General features: G+C 41.9%; 2 protein-coding genes across 2 annotated transcripts; both read left to right on the plus strand.

The window, feature by feature from the left end:
• The first annotated feature begins 1,451 nt into the window (after positions 1–1,451).
• LOC139305800 (macrophage-capping protein-like) lies at positions 1,452–11,724 on the plus strand. Its single transcript, XM_070929749.1, has 9 exons — positions 1,452–1,579; positions 6,113–6,306; positions 8,490–8,644; positions 9,343–9,501; positions 9,686–9,835; positions 10,152–10,238; positions 10,338–10,470; positions 11,146–11,237; positions 11,329–11,724. Exons 2-9 carry the CDS (start codon positions 6,114–6,116, stop codon positions 11,392–11,394), a joined length of 1,035 nt encoding a protein of 344 aa, XP_070785850.1. The 5' UTR covers positions 1,452–1,579; position 6,113; the 3' UTR covers positions 11,395–11,724.
• A 1,859-nt stretch (positions 11,725–13,583) lies between these two features.
• On the plus strand, positions 13,584–17,724 carry LOC139306276 (butyrophilin subfamily 1 member A1-like). The gene is made up of 10 exons (XM_070930221.1): positions 13,584–13,595; positions 13,819–13,876; positions 14,260–14,405; positions 14,528–14,626; positions 15,231–15,362; positions 15,516–15,641; positions 15,774–15,902; positions 16,676–16,754; positions 17,055–17,081; positions 17,192–17,724. The coding sequence occupies exons 1-10, from the start codon at positions 13,584–13,586 to the stop codon at positions 17,722–17,724; spliced, it is 1,341 nt and encodes a 446-aa protein (XP_070786322.1).
• The last annotated feature ends 266 nt before the right edge of the window (positions 17,725–17,990 follow it).

Below are 17,990 nucleotides of genomic sequence, written 5' to 3' on the forward strand. Positions count from 1 at the left end.
ATATTTACACTTAGTGCAATACTGAAACCCATCACCCATAGCTGCACCATCAAATATTTTCTTGTCTTGTGCTTCATTTTACACACAGAATCCTACCTGACATTTGTGCTATCTTTGGAAACGTTGTGATCTCTACTGAAAAGTTTTGTGGGTTTGAACAATGTTTAGCTGCGCAGCAAGAGTTGGAAATGACTGACTCACCAAAGGGGTAAAAGGTTAAATAAAGCTTCCATAAGACAAACAATGATCACACAAGTTTTAGATTTTAAAAACTCAAAAACTAACAGAAGCCTCAAGACAGTTACACCCGATCAACTCAAAATGGATGGATGGTGGATCCTTCAGCCTACAGTAGTAATGTTCACCTGTGGAAATGATGAATCATGTCTGACTTCACACAGTGACACCTGTGCAGGACTGCATGCCTTATAATCATCTGAGGCTGCACTGTGCCTCCTACACAAACAATATGGGCGTGTTTGACTGCGGTAATCCATGTATGACTGCCAAGCGTGTTTGGACCGGTTGCTGTGGTGATACTTACCGACTGTGGAGACCTTAACGTTGAGTCATTAATGAGAGGGGAGCTGCTGGATGATATTAGGTCATATCTATCAACCAAGCCCGATGAAATGAGTTCGCTAAACTTCAAGCATACCTTGAGGACATCCAAACCTGGATGACCTGCAATTATCTGAAGTTAAACTGACAAGACTGAAGTTATTGTTCTTGGCCCTGAACACCTCCGAAACACATTAAAGATATAGTTACTCTAAATGGCATTGCCGTGGCCTTCAGCGCTCCAGAGCTCATAGGACCCTATTACCCCACAAGAGCACTGTGCTCCCAGAATGCAGGGTTGCTTGTGGTTCCTAGAGTCTCCAAAAGCAGAACAGGAGCCAGAGCCTTCAGCTATCAGGCTCCTCTCCGGTGGAACCGGCTCCCAGTTTGCGTCCGGGAGGCAGACACACTAAGAGTAGGCTTAAAACTTTGCTTTTTGATAACGCTTATAGTTAGGACTGCAGATGATTAATGGGAGAGGAAAGAAGAAAAAACAGAGTTCTGATACACAAATAGGTTTCCAGTTTTTGCTTTTTTTGTAACCAGTAACTGCAGCTGTCATATAAATGTAGTGCAAAGTGTAAAAAAAATACAAGATGTAGTTGAGTGGAGGTATAAAGTACCTCAAAACTGTACTCGAGTAAATGTACTGAGCTGAGGGAGGGACTTCATGAATGGACTTTTTTTGTATGACTTTATTTTTGTATTTCTTAAAGAAAGAAATTTAAGTGAAAAAATGAGCTGTTTCATGATTTTGTCAAGTACACCCCTCATTTGCATTTGAATCCTCCCTCCTCTTCAGGTCCTGATTCAATCAAGTTTCCGCTCTTTTTTGCTTCTTTTGTGGTTGAGTCAGAGGGCTGGGCTACGGCTGCCGGAGACAGAGGCAGGAAATATCTTGTGTGTGTGTGAGAGAAAGGATTTGCGTGTTTAGGGACGTGTTTCTCTTTGCATGACTGCTCTCTTCTCCGCTCTCCGCTCAGACGTGTCGTGTCCCACCGCCAACTCACTCTCCAAGGTAAGTCTTAAACATCTTAACTTTGCAGCACAAGTCTGATTAGTCCTTTCCTTTCCTACTTTGTCTTTTTACTTCTGTTCCTCTTAGTCTTTGACCCTGAATCCCTTTTTCTATTTTCCCTCCCACACACTTCTTTCCCTGTTTGCTCATCACATTCCTTCCTGCCTGAAATCCGCTGAGGAATCTCACAACGGGACAATGAATGTTTTAGTTTAATTTCAGCGAGACTCCAGCCTCTCTGGCAAAAAACCACACCTTTTAATTTCCTCTGCCAGTCTGTCCCTGTCTCACTGCCTGCACATCATCCGGATCTTAGTTGCTGCTGTTTCACAACTTCCTTAAAGTTAGGGTGGGGGTATTAAAGAGGGAACAACCTCAGATCTTGCGACTTACTTGAGAAAAGTAGGTATAATTAGGTAGGTATATAAGGTATAATTTAACATTCATATCTCACTCCTCTGTTTTCTGGTCCTCTCAATTTCTCCCCGTCTGCTTCACTCTGTCTTGATTTCAATCTCATAAACATACAGTGCCCCCCCCCCCCACACACACACACACACACACACACACACACACACACACACACACGCTGTATACACTCACCGTCAATCTCAGATCTCTCCACGCCTGCTGCTCCGTCCGCTTGCATATTGTCTGCTCTCATATTTCTGTCTGGTTACCAACGCATGAATGACTGATGGAGTCACTGACCCCTGTAGCTGTGACCTTGTGTCTCCATCCGAACCCCTCCGTCCACTCCGTCTCTCTCTCTCCATCTCCTCCATCTAACCAGAAGCCACTGACCACTTTATTTGAGGCCAAAAGGGAAACTTTCTATCTTATTAACGTGTCAGGCTGCCTTCTCTCTGGTAGCATGAGAAAGACTCTTGAATTTATTCCACACTTCCCTTCATTGTTTCCTCGATGTAAATGACTCAATTGGATTATAGAGAGTATAGCTCATTTTAAATCAGTGCTTTTTAAAGATAAAATCCTTAATGCCTCCACCAGTAAATAACTTGCTCACAGTACAGAATAATAATGGAGGAAAAAGAACAGAGCTCACATTTAAGAAGCTATACTCTTTTCATGGATTGACTGATGGGCAAATCATTTTAAGACCTTTGCTGACTACCAAGAGCCCTCAAATTTATTTATTGCCCAAAAATTACCTTAAAAAAACAGAAAACTGCTTCAATATGGCAAACACATTATTATATGTGGTTAAAATGTATATGGATGCATATCAGCAGTGTAGACACTTTAGTAGCACATTGCTGCCATTCACCATTACATGACTCAAGCCCACAATATAGAGCTCAAAAATGGCAGCGCCAAAACACTCAGATGGTCTGTCTGGGCAGAGGAAGCAAAATAAAATGACACTACTGATCAAGAGTTACTTCACCCCCTAGGCCTTTCTTAAGCTATGTTATTATCTGCTTTCATCTCTCTGTGGGTTTGTGAAATGTCATCAGTTGATCAGCATGTAGAAGAATATTGGACTTACAATTCCCAGGTTGTCAGAAATGCGACTCCAAATGAATGATCATGTTGCTCTGTAACTGCTGGATTTGTGAAAAAGCAACTGTTTGTTAACAAGTTCGCCATAACAACTTAAAAGAGATGTCCGTGTTGTTGTTTCTGCTGCCCCCAAGTGGCCAACAAAAAATCAGTCTTTGAAGGTTTGCAGGCCATTCATTTTGATGATTTCTAAAAAAAATACAATAAAAAACTTTGACTTTTTATTGAATAACCAGATATTTGTATTGGCTTTGGCTGACTGAGGTCATAAATGGATGAGGAAGGATGGTGACGTGGGAGAGATAGAAAAGGGGAATTGGTGTTTAGAGTCACTTCCTTAGCATGTTGGCTTATGACTCCTTGGGAAACATATAGTGAGAGTCTTATGCTTCCAGTCATATCTGTTGCTGTCTTTGTTGGCCTTTGCGAAGAAGGAGGGTACACAGGGACAGGGTGAAGGAGGAGGAAGAGCTGGAGTCAGAGGAGAAGGGAAGAGTGGAAAGATGGAGGAGCCAGCAGCTTGCTCTCCCAGTAATTATCCGCTTGGTGTTTAGCTTTAGCCAGGAACCAGGAACCCGACTCTACCCCCCCTCCCACACGGCGCCCTATCCACAGGACGCAGGTAGGCTTTCATCACACCGGCTCCTGTTACCTGCCACATATAAGCTAACCAGGCCAGGTGAGCGCAAACACTCCTCCTCGCCAGACCTCTCGATCCCTTACAACCTCACACACACACACCGGTTCACACACACACTCCAGTGGACACAGGCAGAATGGAGCCGGAGTCAGACAGCATGCCGGAGGTACCAGAGGAGATCATACAGTTAAGTGGATTGGGCCTTTTTCTCTGCCTCCATACTCACTCTTGGAGCTGCTGTCCAAGCATTGTAACTTTAACCCGGGGCCCCTGCATGTGCTGCCTCCAGCCCTTTCTCTCCTTCCTCGCTCCCTTGCCTCCTCTACTCCGCTACTTTACCAGTTTCTACTGCAGAGACTGATCACAGGTTACTAAAATGATGCAGAGTTGTAAAAGTATGAGCTGATACCAGATATCAGGAGAGGAGAGTCGTAAAACTATCTTCCAAACTGAAAACCCCAAAAACGGAAAGGGGCGGAGCTGCTGCTGACTCACCGCAATGCTGATGATTATCGCTAATACTTTCAACTTTTTCTGCTGGCTACTGAGTGATTTTTAACAGATAATATCGGAGAGCAGCAGTGTTGGATCCTCAGTTGACTCTAATCACTTTAAACATGTTAATTGTTTGTTTTCCTCCTCCTTTATCAGTTATGGTCGCTGCCTGGCGCCTATCTAGCAGCTAAATTTCTACTACTTCTATAATGATAGTTATGAAGAAAGTGTAGTAAATCCTCCACCCATGTTATGTTGATGTTCATTTTAACACTGTAATATCTATATGGATCTGTAATGCCAGTTTAATTTGAATATGTCACAGACTGGAGGGCTGGTGCAACATAACTCTGTTATGTAACAACTGTTATGTTGCACCAGATATATTTAAATACTGGATTTTGCAAAATTGTCTTTTTCTTTCACCATCTAGTGCTGAAGTTGATTAATTGATTAGCCAATCAAACCGAACCCAAAACTTAATTTCTAACTCAAGGGCTACTTACTCAGATTTTCTGGTGCTTTCAACTGCATTTCATGGTCTTCATCAGTGGATGGGGATCACGTGGCCATGTTAACAACTGAGCAAGCTCCAGTTTGTCATGTTACTTAGTTCACATGATGAACCTCCATTATCTCTATCTGCTGAGGAAGACCATGTTTGAGAGTTGAAAGCTTTGGAAAAAAGCTAGTAAGTGGATCTAGCACAAGTCTCTTTTTCTTGTCAAACAACAATAATTTTGAGTGTGAACGTTCATTCTTGAACTCTAGGTTGACTTACTCTGTTTCTTAAATCTTCCCGTCAGGAAGGTTGTAATGTTCTCTTGATCAGTTGATTCAACTTAATAGTCATTAGTCTGTCATGAGTGGTGGAGGTGTTTCTAATATTTATCACTCAGGGTAAACCTTACTATTTGAGGTTTGTTCTTGGCAGCAGCTGGTCTAATGTAACAATCTAAACAGTTATTGTTTCCTATTTCTCTGACAGACACATCATCTTTCAATTCCCCATTTCTATCGTTTTGTGTAAAAGCGTATTTATGAAGCTTTAACATGGTTTTATTTTTAAACCTTCCTGAAAATCATGACATTGCATTGTTGATTAAGGGGCCAAACGCATTGTGGCACCTTTAGCCACATCACAATATTTGAGAGAAAAGAGGAAGAGTAAGATAGCAGTAACTCGTCTCTCTGCAAACCTCTCTACTGCAAGTCATACTGCAGCAAGGCGAGAGAAGACAGGAAGAGACAGAGTTGTGGTTGGATGACACACTTATATATAACATCCAAAACCGCCGTTTTTTCTTCTTCTTCCTGTGCGACAGGGTTGAAAAAACTGTAAGACAGAGAGAGGTGTACATTAGAGTCCATACCTGGCTCACTCTCACCCGTGACATGATCTAGCTTGCATATGGCCACGCCTGGTTTTGTGCAACGACACTAGTGTTGTGTTAGTGTGGCCGGCTCGGTGTTGTGTTGCATAAAAGTGATGTAATGTAGCCCATGGTTGTTAAGCAGCAACACAAGCCAATTGTCAAGTCTATGTGTAATAGCGCTCATCACATCAACCACACCCTCCACTCCGTCTTTTTTTATAAAGGGATTGTGGTTTGGGGGTCTGTGTTGAGTCCTGGTCTTTGCAGTTTAAGTCAGAGTGAAGCACAAAAGTCTAAAAATGGGCGCTTGTCTTCTGATCATGACAAGTTGCGTACTTCCTTCATGTGTGAGGACCGCGTGGGCTTGACTTCTGCTTTTACTTCTCCTTACTCCAACCAAAACCGAGCATCCATTCCCACATGGAAACAGTGACACACTCCCTGTATTTACACTTCCTGTGTTAACTTCTTTCTGTCTTTCCTCTTCCCTCCTTGCAGTATGCTCACCTTCCAGGCAGCACCGGGTCAGTTTGGTCCAGAGGTCCGGCAGACGGGCCTCCGAGTGTGGAGGGTGGAGAAGATGAAGGCGGTCCCGCTGGATACCTCCGAGGTGGGGGCCTTTTTTAACGGGGACTCTTATCTGGTGCTGGAGAACCGTGGTCAACTGGGAGCCGACCTTCACATGTGGATTGGTGAGAGACTGGAAGAAACATCTGGGTTATATAATGTGTTTCATTAAGAGCGGATGATTGTTAATAAGCTAAAAGCTTCCTCTTAAGCCAAACTGAGTCTTAACGTGTTGCAGATGCACATCCCATTAACAAGGGACAACACAATAAGGTTATGTAGCATGCAGCTACGCAATCTGACTCAAGACTAAAGCTCAGTGTACACTCAACAGGCTTCCAGTGTGTCTGAGTAGGTGGCACCTTCTCAATGATGGCATCTCATTTCAGGACAAGATCAATCAGTAATGTCAGACCACTGCTATCTAATCAAGTCAGCTTCATTTATTTGTTAAAGGAAAATCAAGCTGAATACTATTTCCTCGAAGCAAGAAACAAATAAGAGCTAAAGGGGGGAATTGCAAGAGATCATCAAAATTAGACCATTTCCAGACCTATTGATTGCTGCCCATATATGCATTATATGCCGTCTCTTCCCCAGTTAGAAAAGCACCAAGCCAATCAGACCAGAGCATTGGTACATTGGTAGAGGTTTGTGTAAGTCAACATACAGAATCAATCAACGTGTGAAAAATGTTAATTGCTCCTTGAAAACGCTCCTGCAGCTTCCGTCTCTACTGCAAATGACATCGGCAGGACGGATATGTCACTCAGTATTGATCGGTTACGGCAAAACAAAACAAAACAGACAAAAAAAGTCAAAAATAAATCAGAAAACAAATAAATAAAACATTTTTTTCACCAAAGTAAAAAATAGATTGAAACTTGACTCGGTGATTGGTGCAGAAAAGGACAACACAGGGGTTAAAAGACTACAACATGCAATGCAACATGATGCCACACACTCTTTATCGCACTATATTCTGGAAATGTTCATTCCTCAACAGGACAGCTGTGCTGCTCATTGGAGCAGGATGCTTCTTTTGGTCTTTAGAAAGCCAGGAGAGAGACACACTTACACTTGAATGTCCTTTCTCCTGTTTCTATTTTTACTCCGTTCGGCTAACCATTGTCCCGTACTCACTACACACCTAATCCTGGTCCTGTGCTGCGGTCGAAAAGCCTGATAACCCTCCCAGTGATGGTGATGACACATGAGACACAGCGCTGACCTGCTGCATGACTGTGTGAGGAGAGAGGCTGGATGGAGAGGGATGATGAGAGAGAGAGGGGGGGGGGGGCGTCCCAAAGGGAAACTGGGATGGTTTTTTGCGCAGGGCCCATTAAAAATGCAGGAGGACTGTTACAGTACTGTTGTTTCCAGCATGTATCCGGTGCTTAGGTAACACTAAGCTGATTGTCACAGCTTGAAGAGGGCTCTCTGTGCTCAAGCATGCGTCTCTCTGAGGCCTCCCTCCCTCCTCCTCTTGTTTACAATCGATGACCTCTGTGTTTCTTTGTGGCCGACACACTGTTGGCTTCAGTCTCCGTGACCCATCACCTCTGTCAGCAGCTCTTTTGTTCCTCGTATTGTGACATCTTAACCTTTCTGCCCCTGTGTTTCTATTTCCTTTTTTTTTGCTTTTCTTTTCAGCTTTACCTTGGAGAGACCTGCAGGGCTCTTAAAAATGTAGTCGCCTTCACTTTACTTCTTCAACAAGACAATCCCAGCTCCAGATCCACCTGCTAGCTTTTGGGACGTGATTTTGTCAGCATGCAAGCTCACTTATGATTACATCCAAAGCACTTTTAGGAGTAGCCGTTAATAATTCAAACTTAAGGTTAAATCACAATTTTTCTAAAGCTTTTAATCATCTCCATCATTTTGATGTGTTATATACAAAAAATGCAAACTTCTGGCTTTGTCAGTTTAGTTTATTACAAGTTTATTAAAAAGTTTAGACCTTTTTTAAGTGTTCATCAGGGATCAAAGTAGGAAAAAATACTTGAGTTTGATCTTTTTGTACATTCACCCAAGACGGAGTGTGTCGTAACTGGATAATTAGGACAACATGTCATTCAAAAGTGACCTCCCTCAAACTCACAAACCAAAATATTTATAGAAAAGCAGAAGAAGAGAAAAGAATAAATCAGAAACAATGAACAAAAAGTAATTAAAGGTTATCAGCCCAAATGTCACCCACATGTATTTTGAATGAAGTATGAATATCCACAAAGTTTCTCTCTGGAGGAGTGTGTGTGTGTGTGTGTGTGTGTGAACATGATATTTAACCCTTTCTCTGTTGCAGGTGAGAAGTCGTCTCGGGACGAGCAGGTGGCGTGCGCCATGCTGGCCACCCAGCTGGACAACTTCCTGGGCGGTGACCCCGTTCAGCACAGGCAGGTTCAGGGCTACGAGTCCCCGGAGTTCATGGCCCTCTTCCCCAGAGGGGTCAGCTACAAGGTGAGGGAGGGGTGGACCTGATTCTGGAAGTTCAGCAAAAACTTTAAATTTCAGTTTATTTTATGGGTTTGTAGTTTCTTAGTAACTTCCTGGAGAGAATGATGTCATTTGGTGCTGATTATAGGAATTTCCTTAAAAGAAATGCTCCTTAAACCCAGGTAAATATTAATTTATTTTTAATGGATTTAACGATTAATTAAATGTGTGCCAACTGAACAATTCTCTATAATTAGTACCAAATTCCTTCCAGGAAGTGTCTTTATTATTATTTGGCAATTACAGAAGCATTACCAGCTACACGTAAGCATGCATTTCTTGGTTCCACATGAGAGGACATTTTAGAGACATCCAACAGCAATGATATTACACATGCAAGATTATTTCAAATTTAAAATATATACTTAATCCATTAAGTTTTTAATCATTAATGAGAAAGTGACTCCAAATATTTGCCTTTTGACACATCTTTCTTTTATCTGGCTTCTGTGTATTGGGGGTTAAGTCTATGTTCATCATATTACAGCACCCTGGATTTAATGGCCTCTGTGCCAAAGTGCATTCATGTCACTGGGATTGCTCGCACATCAAGTCGAGCTTGTTAAAACAAACCGGGAAGTTAAAGCTGAAATCTCTTTATGACATAAAGCATGAAAAAATAAACATAAAAATAAAAACTACAATGTCTTTAACATCAACAGACGGGTGGTGTGGAGTCGGGCTTCAGGAGGCCTCAGGGCTCCGGGACGGTGCAGAGGTTGTACCAGATCAAAGGGAAGCGCAACATCCGTGCCAAGGAGGTGGAGCTGTCCTGGAACAGCTTCAACAAAGGAGACTGCTTCATCCTCGACCTTGGAGAGGTGAGGACACAAGCCATGACCCCTCAAAAAACTGTCATAATCCAGTTACTCATACTGCTGCAATACAAAATAAAGTCTGTTGTGATTCTTTGGCCTAAAACTAAAACTGCAGATCACATGAGGTGAATACTATTAAAGTGTTTCATCGCCGTTGTGACCTCATGGAGCTTCTTTTGCCCTGCAGACCATTGTGTCATGGATCGGGTCGCAGGCCAACATGTTCGAGAAGCAAAAAGTGCGCGAGATCGCCTCGCTGATTCGTGACACGGACAGACACGGTAAAGCCCGAATTGTGGACACCAGCGAGGGGGAGGAGCCGGAGGAGATGCTCAAGGTAAATGCATGCTTTTATTTTGTAATTATGTTTCAGTTGGCTGTGTTTCGTCCTGTGAGTGGTGGGAATGAAGAATAAATAAAAGCATAAAGAAAACCCTCATGTTGCTTAAGAGGTGCTGGTAGGCTGATTTTGTTACCTTTGGACAGAGCCAGGCTCGCTGTTTCCCCTTTGTTTATGCTAAGCTAACCATCTGCTGCCTGTAGCTTCATATGTACTGTACAGACATGAGAGTGGCATCAATGAAGTCCAGAAAAAGTCTTCTTTTTTTTGTAGTATTTCTGTTTTCTGAGCATCCTGTTATGTTGCTGAGCAGGTCCTGGGACAGATGCCAGAGCTGGCAGAGAGCACGCTAGAAGAAGACAACAAAGCAGACGTTTCCAACTCTGCCTCCCTCTACAAGGTAACTTCATCTGCAGAGCTTCAAAAACCACACTGATATGTCAAACTACAATCTGCTTTTATTAAGCAAAGCATAAAACTGGGTTTATTCACCCCACAGGTGTCCGATGCAACGGGCTCCATGACGATGACCAAAGTGTCGGAGAAGAGCCCGTTTGCCAAGGAGACGCTGGTTCGTGATGACTGCTTCATTCTGGACAACGGCGCCAATGGAAAGATCTTCGTCTGGAAAGGTGAGGAAATACGACTTGACCCCGAACCAGCAAACTTGTGCCGCCTGAAATGCATACCGAGGAAAGTGATAGTTGTTAGATGGCAGAGATATTCGGTATCTAATTGGATCAAATTTTAATGAGCATTGTGAAAAATAATGGTTGACAGTTTTCACTTGGAGGTGAGTCTTAGGACATAAGAATTATTTTGTATAAGCATTATCTATAGTAACTGTCCACATCTGATTTCACTGGTCACTGTGCAGTACATGCTACGTGTATTAGACTTTTGGATCTTTATCTGGTTTGACATCACACAGTGTCAACAATAGCTTGAAATAAGCTGCTAACAGGCACATCTGAAGACATAAGACATAAGAATGACGTTTTCTTAAATGGCAGATTTTAAGGGTTAATTTCCTGGTAGAGACTTTAATTTCAAAGCAAAACAATACAGCGCAAGAAAACACACAACAATGAAATACAGATGAAACATAGCAACTAAACTAAGTTTAGGCCTCCAGATCTGTTTTTTGTAACTGTAGTTTCTCACAAAACTAGGATTTTCACTCTCTGAAATTTGCTGTAGCTATTTTCTCCTGTGGACGCCAGGAAGAGTATCTGTTTTGTCCTGCTTTGGAGAAATTAGCAAACAAGCTTAACCTGCCGGCGCTAACGTCGTTCATTGATTGTCAGGTAACGGAGCAAACGCTGACGAGAAGCAGGTGGCCCTACAGATGGCAGACAACTTCATCGAACAGATGAAGTACCCCAGGATGAAAACGCAGGTACTGCTCATGACACTGAAATGACCCATTCTCAACTCTAAAGTCTCACACTTGCTGTAACTTCTTCATGTTTATGTGCGTTGTGCTGCAGGTGGAGATTCTGCCGCAGGGGAAGGAGACCATCATCTTCAAGCAGTTCTTCAAGAACTGGAACTAAAACATTTTCAACATTTGACAAATCCTGCACATGAAAGGAAGCTGCACATCTGACAGGACAGGTGGCATCTGATGCAAAATACATTTCTCTCTTTATATGCATTTACTTGTATGTACATATTTGTAAGGTACCATGCTGACAGAGCACACTGTAGCTTGTTTCGGACTTTTATATATACAAACAAGTGTCTTCTGGTAAGATTATAAAGATTTGAAGAGATTATAAAAAAAACCTTAAGTAAATGAGTTTGGATTTTTTTTTTACATTTGTTCTAGTGTCACAGATTTGCCTGCATTTTAAAAATAAATCTGAAAGTTCTTGCTACTTGTAGAGGAAGTGGTTTGATTATTTTTTCAACGCGTCACTGGGAAGTTTCAAGTTCATTTTGAAATGAGTCGAGATTGGCCGCCACGCCTCTTCTCATCACAACGTTTTTTTTCATCACGTTTAAACTATGCCCTCTCTGTCGCCATGGCAGCATGAATATACCTGCAAACAATAATCCAGTATGACAACGTGCCACCGTCACGGTCCTCTCTAATCAGTGGTGGAACCACCTTTTACCTTTACAGTTACTGAAATGCTGTGCTTCTGTAACAGTTTGAGCTACTCCTATTTAGTCCTTTTTTTTTTTTCACTTGAACTTTTATTGGTTTTTCCAACAAATAGAAAAATGACACAGCATGTTTTACTTACATACAAACACAGATGCATATAACAAAGTGAGAGGAGAGAAAAAAACAATAAGAAGGTAAAAATGAAAATTGAGAAATAAAAATAAGTGATTAAATACAATTTAAAAAGATGAAATTAAATTTAAAAAAAATGATAAAATTGGAGGGATTCTGCGTAGCTTAGTAAGATTAGGGTCTAGAGGATAAACTAAACAAAATAAAGTATAGTTCAAGCCATCTATCCAAAGGGTAATAGATGAAGGAGCCATGGACTGTTTTGCTTCGGGGGCATGCCTCAAGATTCTGGGGAAGTAGGTATTTTACGAACAATGTCCAGTATGACCTTCTACAAGCTCTCCAGCAGGCTTAAATATTCATGTTACTGCTGCTTTAAAGGCCACCAGAGGCAATAGATACTGGCTTGTCCACTGTGATGCATTTATGGCCCATTAGGCTGATGACGGCAGGTCAAGGCGACAGGCTGATGATGAAACAGGTTTTTCTTTGAGAAAGATTTGAAAAATCACTGTTACGTTCACTTACACATGATATAAGATTGTGATCCAACCTAAATGGTTGTGTTACATAATATACAAATATTACAAATGTGGTTTATAGATCATGTTTAGACAAAAATGTAATTTCTCTATTATCTCTTAATTATCTTTTAAACACAAATTTTAGTATTTTAAAAATTATGTTACAGAGTAATTGATGTCTACTATATGTTCATTTCTTTTTTTATTTTAATCTCAGCTCCCACTATATAAAAATATATTAACCATAACAGCCTAGTTTATTAACGTGTTCACTAAAATCAGGGCATGTTACTCCACGTAGATTTATGACTGTTAAAAAGAAGTCATGCCTTCTTGCCCTCACGGTGAACTTGCCAGCTGCTGCCGGGAAGCTGAGAGGATTTCTTGTCAGAGAGCTCTGCAGAAAGTTTCCCTTGCCATCTCAGAGGCCATAAAAAAAGTCCAAGGGTCAGGGAGACGCAGAGAGGAACAAATAGGCTGATCAGAGCGCAGCGGCTGTCCAGTCTTCTCCACCAGCAGAGCTGCTGCACCACCGCTCCCTCAGACTGAAGGTAATATCTGGGAATATCAGCGCAGGTCATATACAACATACTGTGTGTGTCTATGCTACAGGTCCGAATTTGTATTTATATATTTAACATAATGGAATATTTTAAGATTTTCTTCTGAATTTTTGTTTTATACAAGATGTATGTATGTGGAGAATATTTAACACTGTATACTCAACTATTATTATCAACCTGAAGAAGCTTTTAAACTTGAGAAAATTTGCCTCATATTCAGAATCAGAAATACTTTATTGATCCCCGGGAGGAAATTAGACAAAAGGTTGCCTTCGCAGAAGATGATTGTATTCTAAATCGATCACTGACCTACAACATCGTATATAATGTAAATCTTACAATATTCATAAAATATGTTATATTGCTATAAGTTAAACAACCCAACAGTATATGAATTAGTTAGAATTGGCTCCATGAATGCATCAGTAAGAATAATCCAATAATACTTAATTACAGGGGCCATTTCTCTCAATTATGAGTACTTGAAGCAGCATTTTATTTTGCTAATATTACTTACACTTTTACCTAAGTGACAGTTTCAATGCAGGACTTTTACTTGTGACAGAGTATTCTTATATCACTGTATTGCTACTTTAAGTCTTCCACCTCTGTTCATCAAACATTGAATTTTTCTTCATGTGTTTTTAGCTCCACAGGAGTGAGGACGCCACCATGGAGATGAAGAGCATTCTGAAAACTAATAGCAGTAGGTTTTTAAAACTATTTTTATTCCATCGCTACCAATGAATGCCACCTTTCTGCTGTTTGATAACTAACAACCTTCGCCCAGTGTGGGGAGATAATGTGGCGTCATGGAGCTCATAAATGTTTACAGTAGGCTGTATCATTTATGGTTTTAATCCAACCTGATACAACTCAGCTTTGATTGTGGCTGTAAAGGCTTGATCTGGACGCCCTTCAAGCCACTCTAATAAGGCTAATGATCACATATGTTTGCTATTTGGAAGCATCAACACTCTGATCTCCTTTTCCCCTCATTTTCTGCTTTATGTTTTTGTCGGAGTGTGAACTGATATTAATTTAATTTTAAATTAAATTAAATTAATTCAGAATTTGTCCCCCCTGCAGGGGTGAGCATGCTGCTGAAGGCCGAGGACAGCAGCACCACCCAGAGCAGCTCCATCGGGGCTGTACGCTGGACCCTGCCCGCCGAGGCTGTCCAGGCTCACAGCTCGGCCCCCAGCAGACCCGCCTACCTCACCAAACAGTCACAGGTACATGAAACATCCTTCACATTGTTGATTACCTTGATGTTTAGGTCATCTTTAAAAAAAAACTAAAAAAAAACCTACAGTAGGAATAAACATTTAAATGTGCCCTGTTGTGTTTCCTGCAGCAACACTCTCATCAGAACAGCCTGAAGGATCTACGCAGCCTGCAGGAGTGTGTGCAGTTCATCAATCATTGGAAGGAGCAAGTGGACCAAGTCTGCAAGGTAAGACATATAGAAAAGAAGGAAAAGATATAAAACACATATTAATGTTATTTTGACAGTCTTAGTTTAGGAAAAGGAAATAAGTTGACAAAAAAAAACGATGAGACGCTTGTGATTCTGACAGGAAAATGACACAGGCTCATGTGGTTGATCATTTCAGCCTGTTAAAAGTTCATAGCTGGAGAAACAGCTTACAAATGTGCAAAGTTCTTATTCAATACCCACAGTTACAGTTCAGTGCAGAGTGATGACTGGGTTAATTGGGTGGGTGGATGCAGATAGGACGCACGTTTATTGACCCTTTTACAGCCCGGTTACATGACCCTCTGCCCTGCAGGGTGGACACCAACATGTACTGTAAGAAGTTATGTACTGTACCAGATTTTTTTACAAGGGGCTCATCTGACTTTAACCTGACCCTTCATTTAACGCTGATATGACCTGTAAATTAGCTGCAGCTGATGACCCCTGAAATATCAGCTGGTGTAAACAAAAACCAACATGAGCTGACTGTTTGTCTTGATGCCATCTAGTTGTCATAGCAACGCACCATTATGCTTTTAAGAGTGCATGACATTGTCTGACATTGTGTGTGTTTTAGAAGGGCAGTGGTGATCCGGGGGAGGGCACCAGCAAGATGGAAGCCCAGAGTTCAGACCGGCGTACTGAGCGCAGTCTTGAGGAGAGCAGGAAACTGATCCTGGAGTGGGCTGACGAACTCCACCATATCGACAAGGTCAGTACTCTTTAAGGGTGCTAAAAGAGACCATACTGTAACTATCCATTGCAGATTGAAAGTCCAATCTCCAAGTCATTGTGAAAGAAAATGTATTCTGATGTAAGAAATAGCAAAAATATAAATCTTAACTTACTGTTTTTGCGTCTTTAGCTTCTGAAAGAGGCCCCCTGGGCATCTGAGAATCAAGAACATGAAAACAAAGAAGAGAAGGACGCCAATGAGCAGGCACAACTGAGGATCATGGAGTGGGCGAAGGAGCTGCAGAAGGCAACTGAGGTGAGGTGTCCTAAATCTATAGTCCAGTAAAATTGTGGAAAGGTTTTAGTTCTTGAACTGGAACTGGAACTAGAACTGAAACTGAAACGGTGCCAAATCTTTTTGCTGAAATGAGTGTTTGTGTTGCTGCAGAGTTGTGGTGTGCAGAGCGACGAGCTGGGCAAAGTGTTGCGTCTGCTGGGCCTGAAGAAGAAACGGCTGGTCAACCTGCTGCCTCTGCTGGAGTTCATCACCTGGTCTCTGCTCAAAGAGGACAGCACGGTGAGGAACCGCTGAGTCACACAAATGAACATTTCAACCAAAACGATTCTTTAAAAAAAATACTGTACACCCAGAAAAGATGAAAAGAATATTTATTTGGTGATATTAAAACATTTCAGGCAACTCAAGAAATGTTTTTTAACCATAAAATTGGGTAATAAACCATGGGAAGAAGATAAATATTTTAATTGCTCTGATAGTGCACAAATAAACCGCGGTTACAGCCGTAAAGTGAATGCCACGCAGTGCAGACTTGACCAGGTTATGAAACGGCTTTACATAATGTGTGCTTTGACTGAACTCTGCTCTTTGAATGCACCAATAAATGACCCTGATCTGCCTCTGCCCTGATAAACTGATAAGTCAACGTTCTTGATAACTGATAAGACTCTGCAGATAAATCACATTCGCAGATGATGGTGTGGCTTATGTAGCAACGTTCTAGATTGAAATTTATTTATTTTATTTATTTATTTCTGCTGAAGTTAAGGCGTCAACATTTTATGTTACTTTCTGCAACTTGTGCAGTGACAATGAACTACTCTTTGCTCTACTTGTCCTTGACCTTTTGCGCTTTCATTTAGTGTCAGCCGACATCCAAGATGTCATTTAGCCAAGCTCTAACGTTTCCTGGAAGGTTCACACAGCATTTACAAGATTTAGCGCTCAGGATTGTATTTGCAAACTGCATGGTCATAAAGGAAGGCAGAATTAGGGAATCACCACGTGAAAATGCATTTCCTTTTATCTTTCCTTTTTTTTCCCCTTTTCAGACAATGATTCCACAGTTATGGCTACTGGCAAAGCAAAGGACATGGAAAGCAGGAATTCCAAGATACATCCCGAACTCAGGTGTGCATTTTAAAAATCAGTTCAGTCTTTTGTTCAGCTTGACACACAAAGGACAAACACAATCACAGCTCCTAACAGGGCGACTGATTGTTCTTTAGATCATTGGTTCCCAAACTTGTGAAGATATTTTGAGTTGTAGAATTTTGTTTTTTCCTATTTCCTTTCCTGGTAATCATCTCACATTTTAGATTTATATTGTGACCCCTTGTCCCAACCCCTAGAATCATTGGTTCAGACCATGTACATTTCCCTTGTTTATCCACTGCAACTTTAACATAATGTCCATGTCTCTGTTTTCAGTCTGGAGTTGGATTTGCAGCGCAGCCGGTAAGAACAGCCTCCACTTGATCTTCATCTTATCTCACATAGAACAGAGAAAAAGCAAACCTCACATTCACAGTATGTAAAAGCTCAGTTGTGCCTCTTTTTCCTTTCAGCTGACGTGGTTCTCGACCCCACGACCAACCACCCCTGGCTGGTGCTGTCAGACAACCAACGTAGGGTCCAGGAGGGCCCCTCAGAGGCCGACCTGCCTTACAACTCCCAGCGTTTCGACAGCTGGCCCTGCGTGCTGGGCTGGGAGGGCTACAACAGCGGCCGCCACTACTGGGAGGTGGACATAGCCAGAAACGGCTACTGGCGCGTGGGATTGACGACCGCCAACTCCAAGCGTCACGGCCGGTTCCCCATGACCCCAAAGCAGGGCTACTGGACCCTGTGGCGCAGCACGAACCAGTTCTACGCCTGCACCAAGCCGGAAACGCCACTGCCCACCGGCCTTGTGCCTCAACGTGTTGGGATCTACTTAGACTACGAAGAGGGCCAGATCTCCTTCTACAACACAGAAACAAAGTCCCACATCTACACCTTCACTGGAACCTTCAAGGGGAAGCTGTACCCTCTGTTCACCCTGCTGGATGGTCGCACACTCATGACAATCATCCCACCACATAAAATCAGAGTAAACTGAGAGAGGTAACATCTCTTATTGGACGCTTGGAAGAATTCCCTTTGGCAAAAATTGCCCTGACCAGAAAATAAAAATGATTTTTTCTTCAAAAGTGGTGTCATCAGTTAGATTTAAAATTCATCGAAAAGGACAAGATCTGACTTTCACATGAATTTGCTGAATTTCACTAAATGTTACTTTAAATATATCTGTCAGTCTCTCCCCTCGAAAATTTCACAAGCTTCAGTTAAAAACTGGCTTTGAACAGGGGTCGGCCGAACTGCATC

Source organism: Enoplosus armatus, chromosome 23 (genome assembly GCF_043641665.1).
Source record: "Enoplosus armatus isolate fEnoArm2 chromosome 23, fEnoArm2.hap1, whole genome shotgun sequence".
In the NCBI taxonomy this organism is placed as follows: domain Eukaryota; kingdom Metazoa; phylum Chordata; class Actinopteri; order Centrarchiformes; family Enoplosidae; genus Enoplosus; species Enoplosus armatus.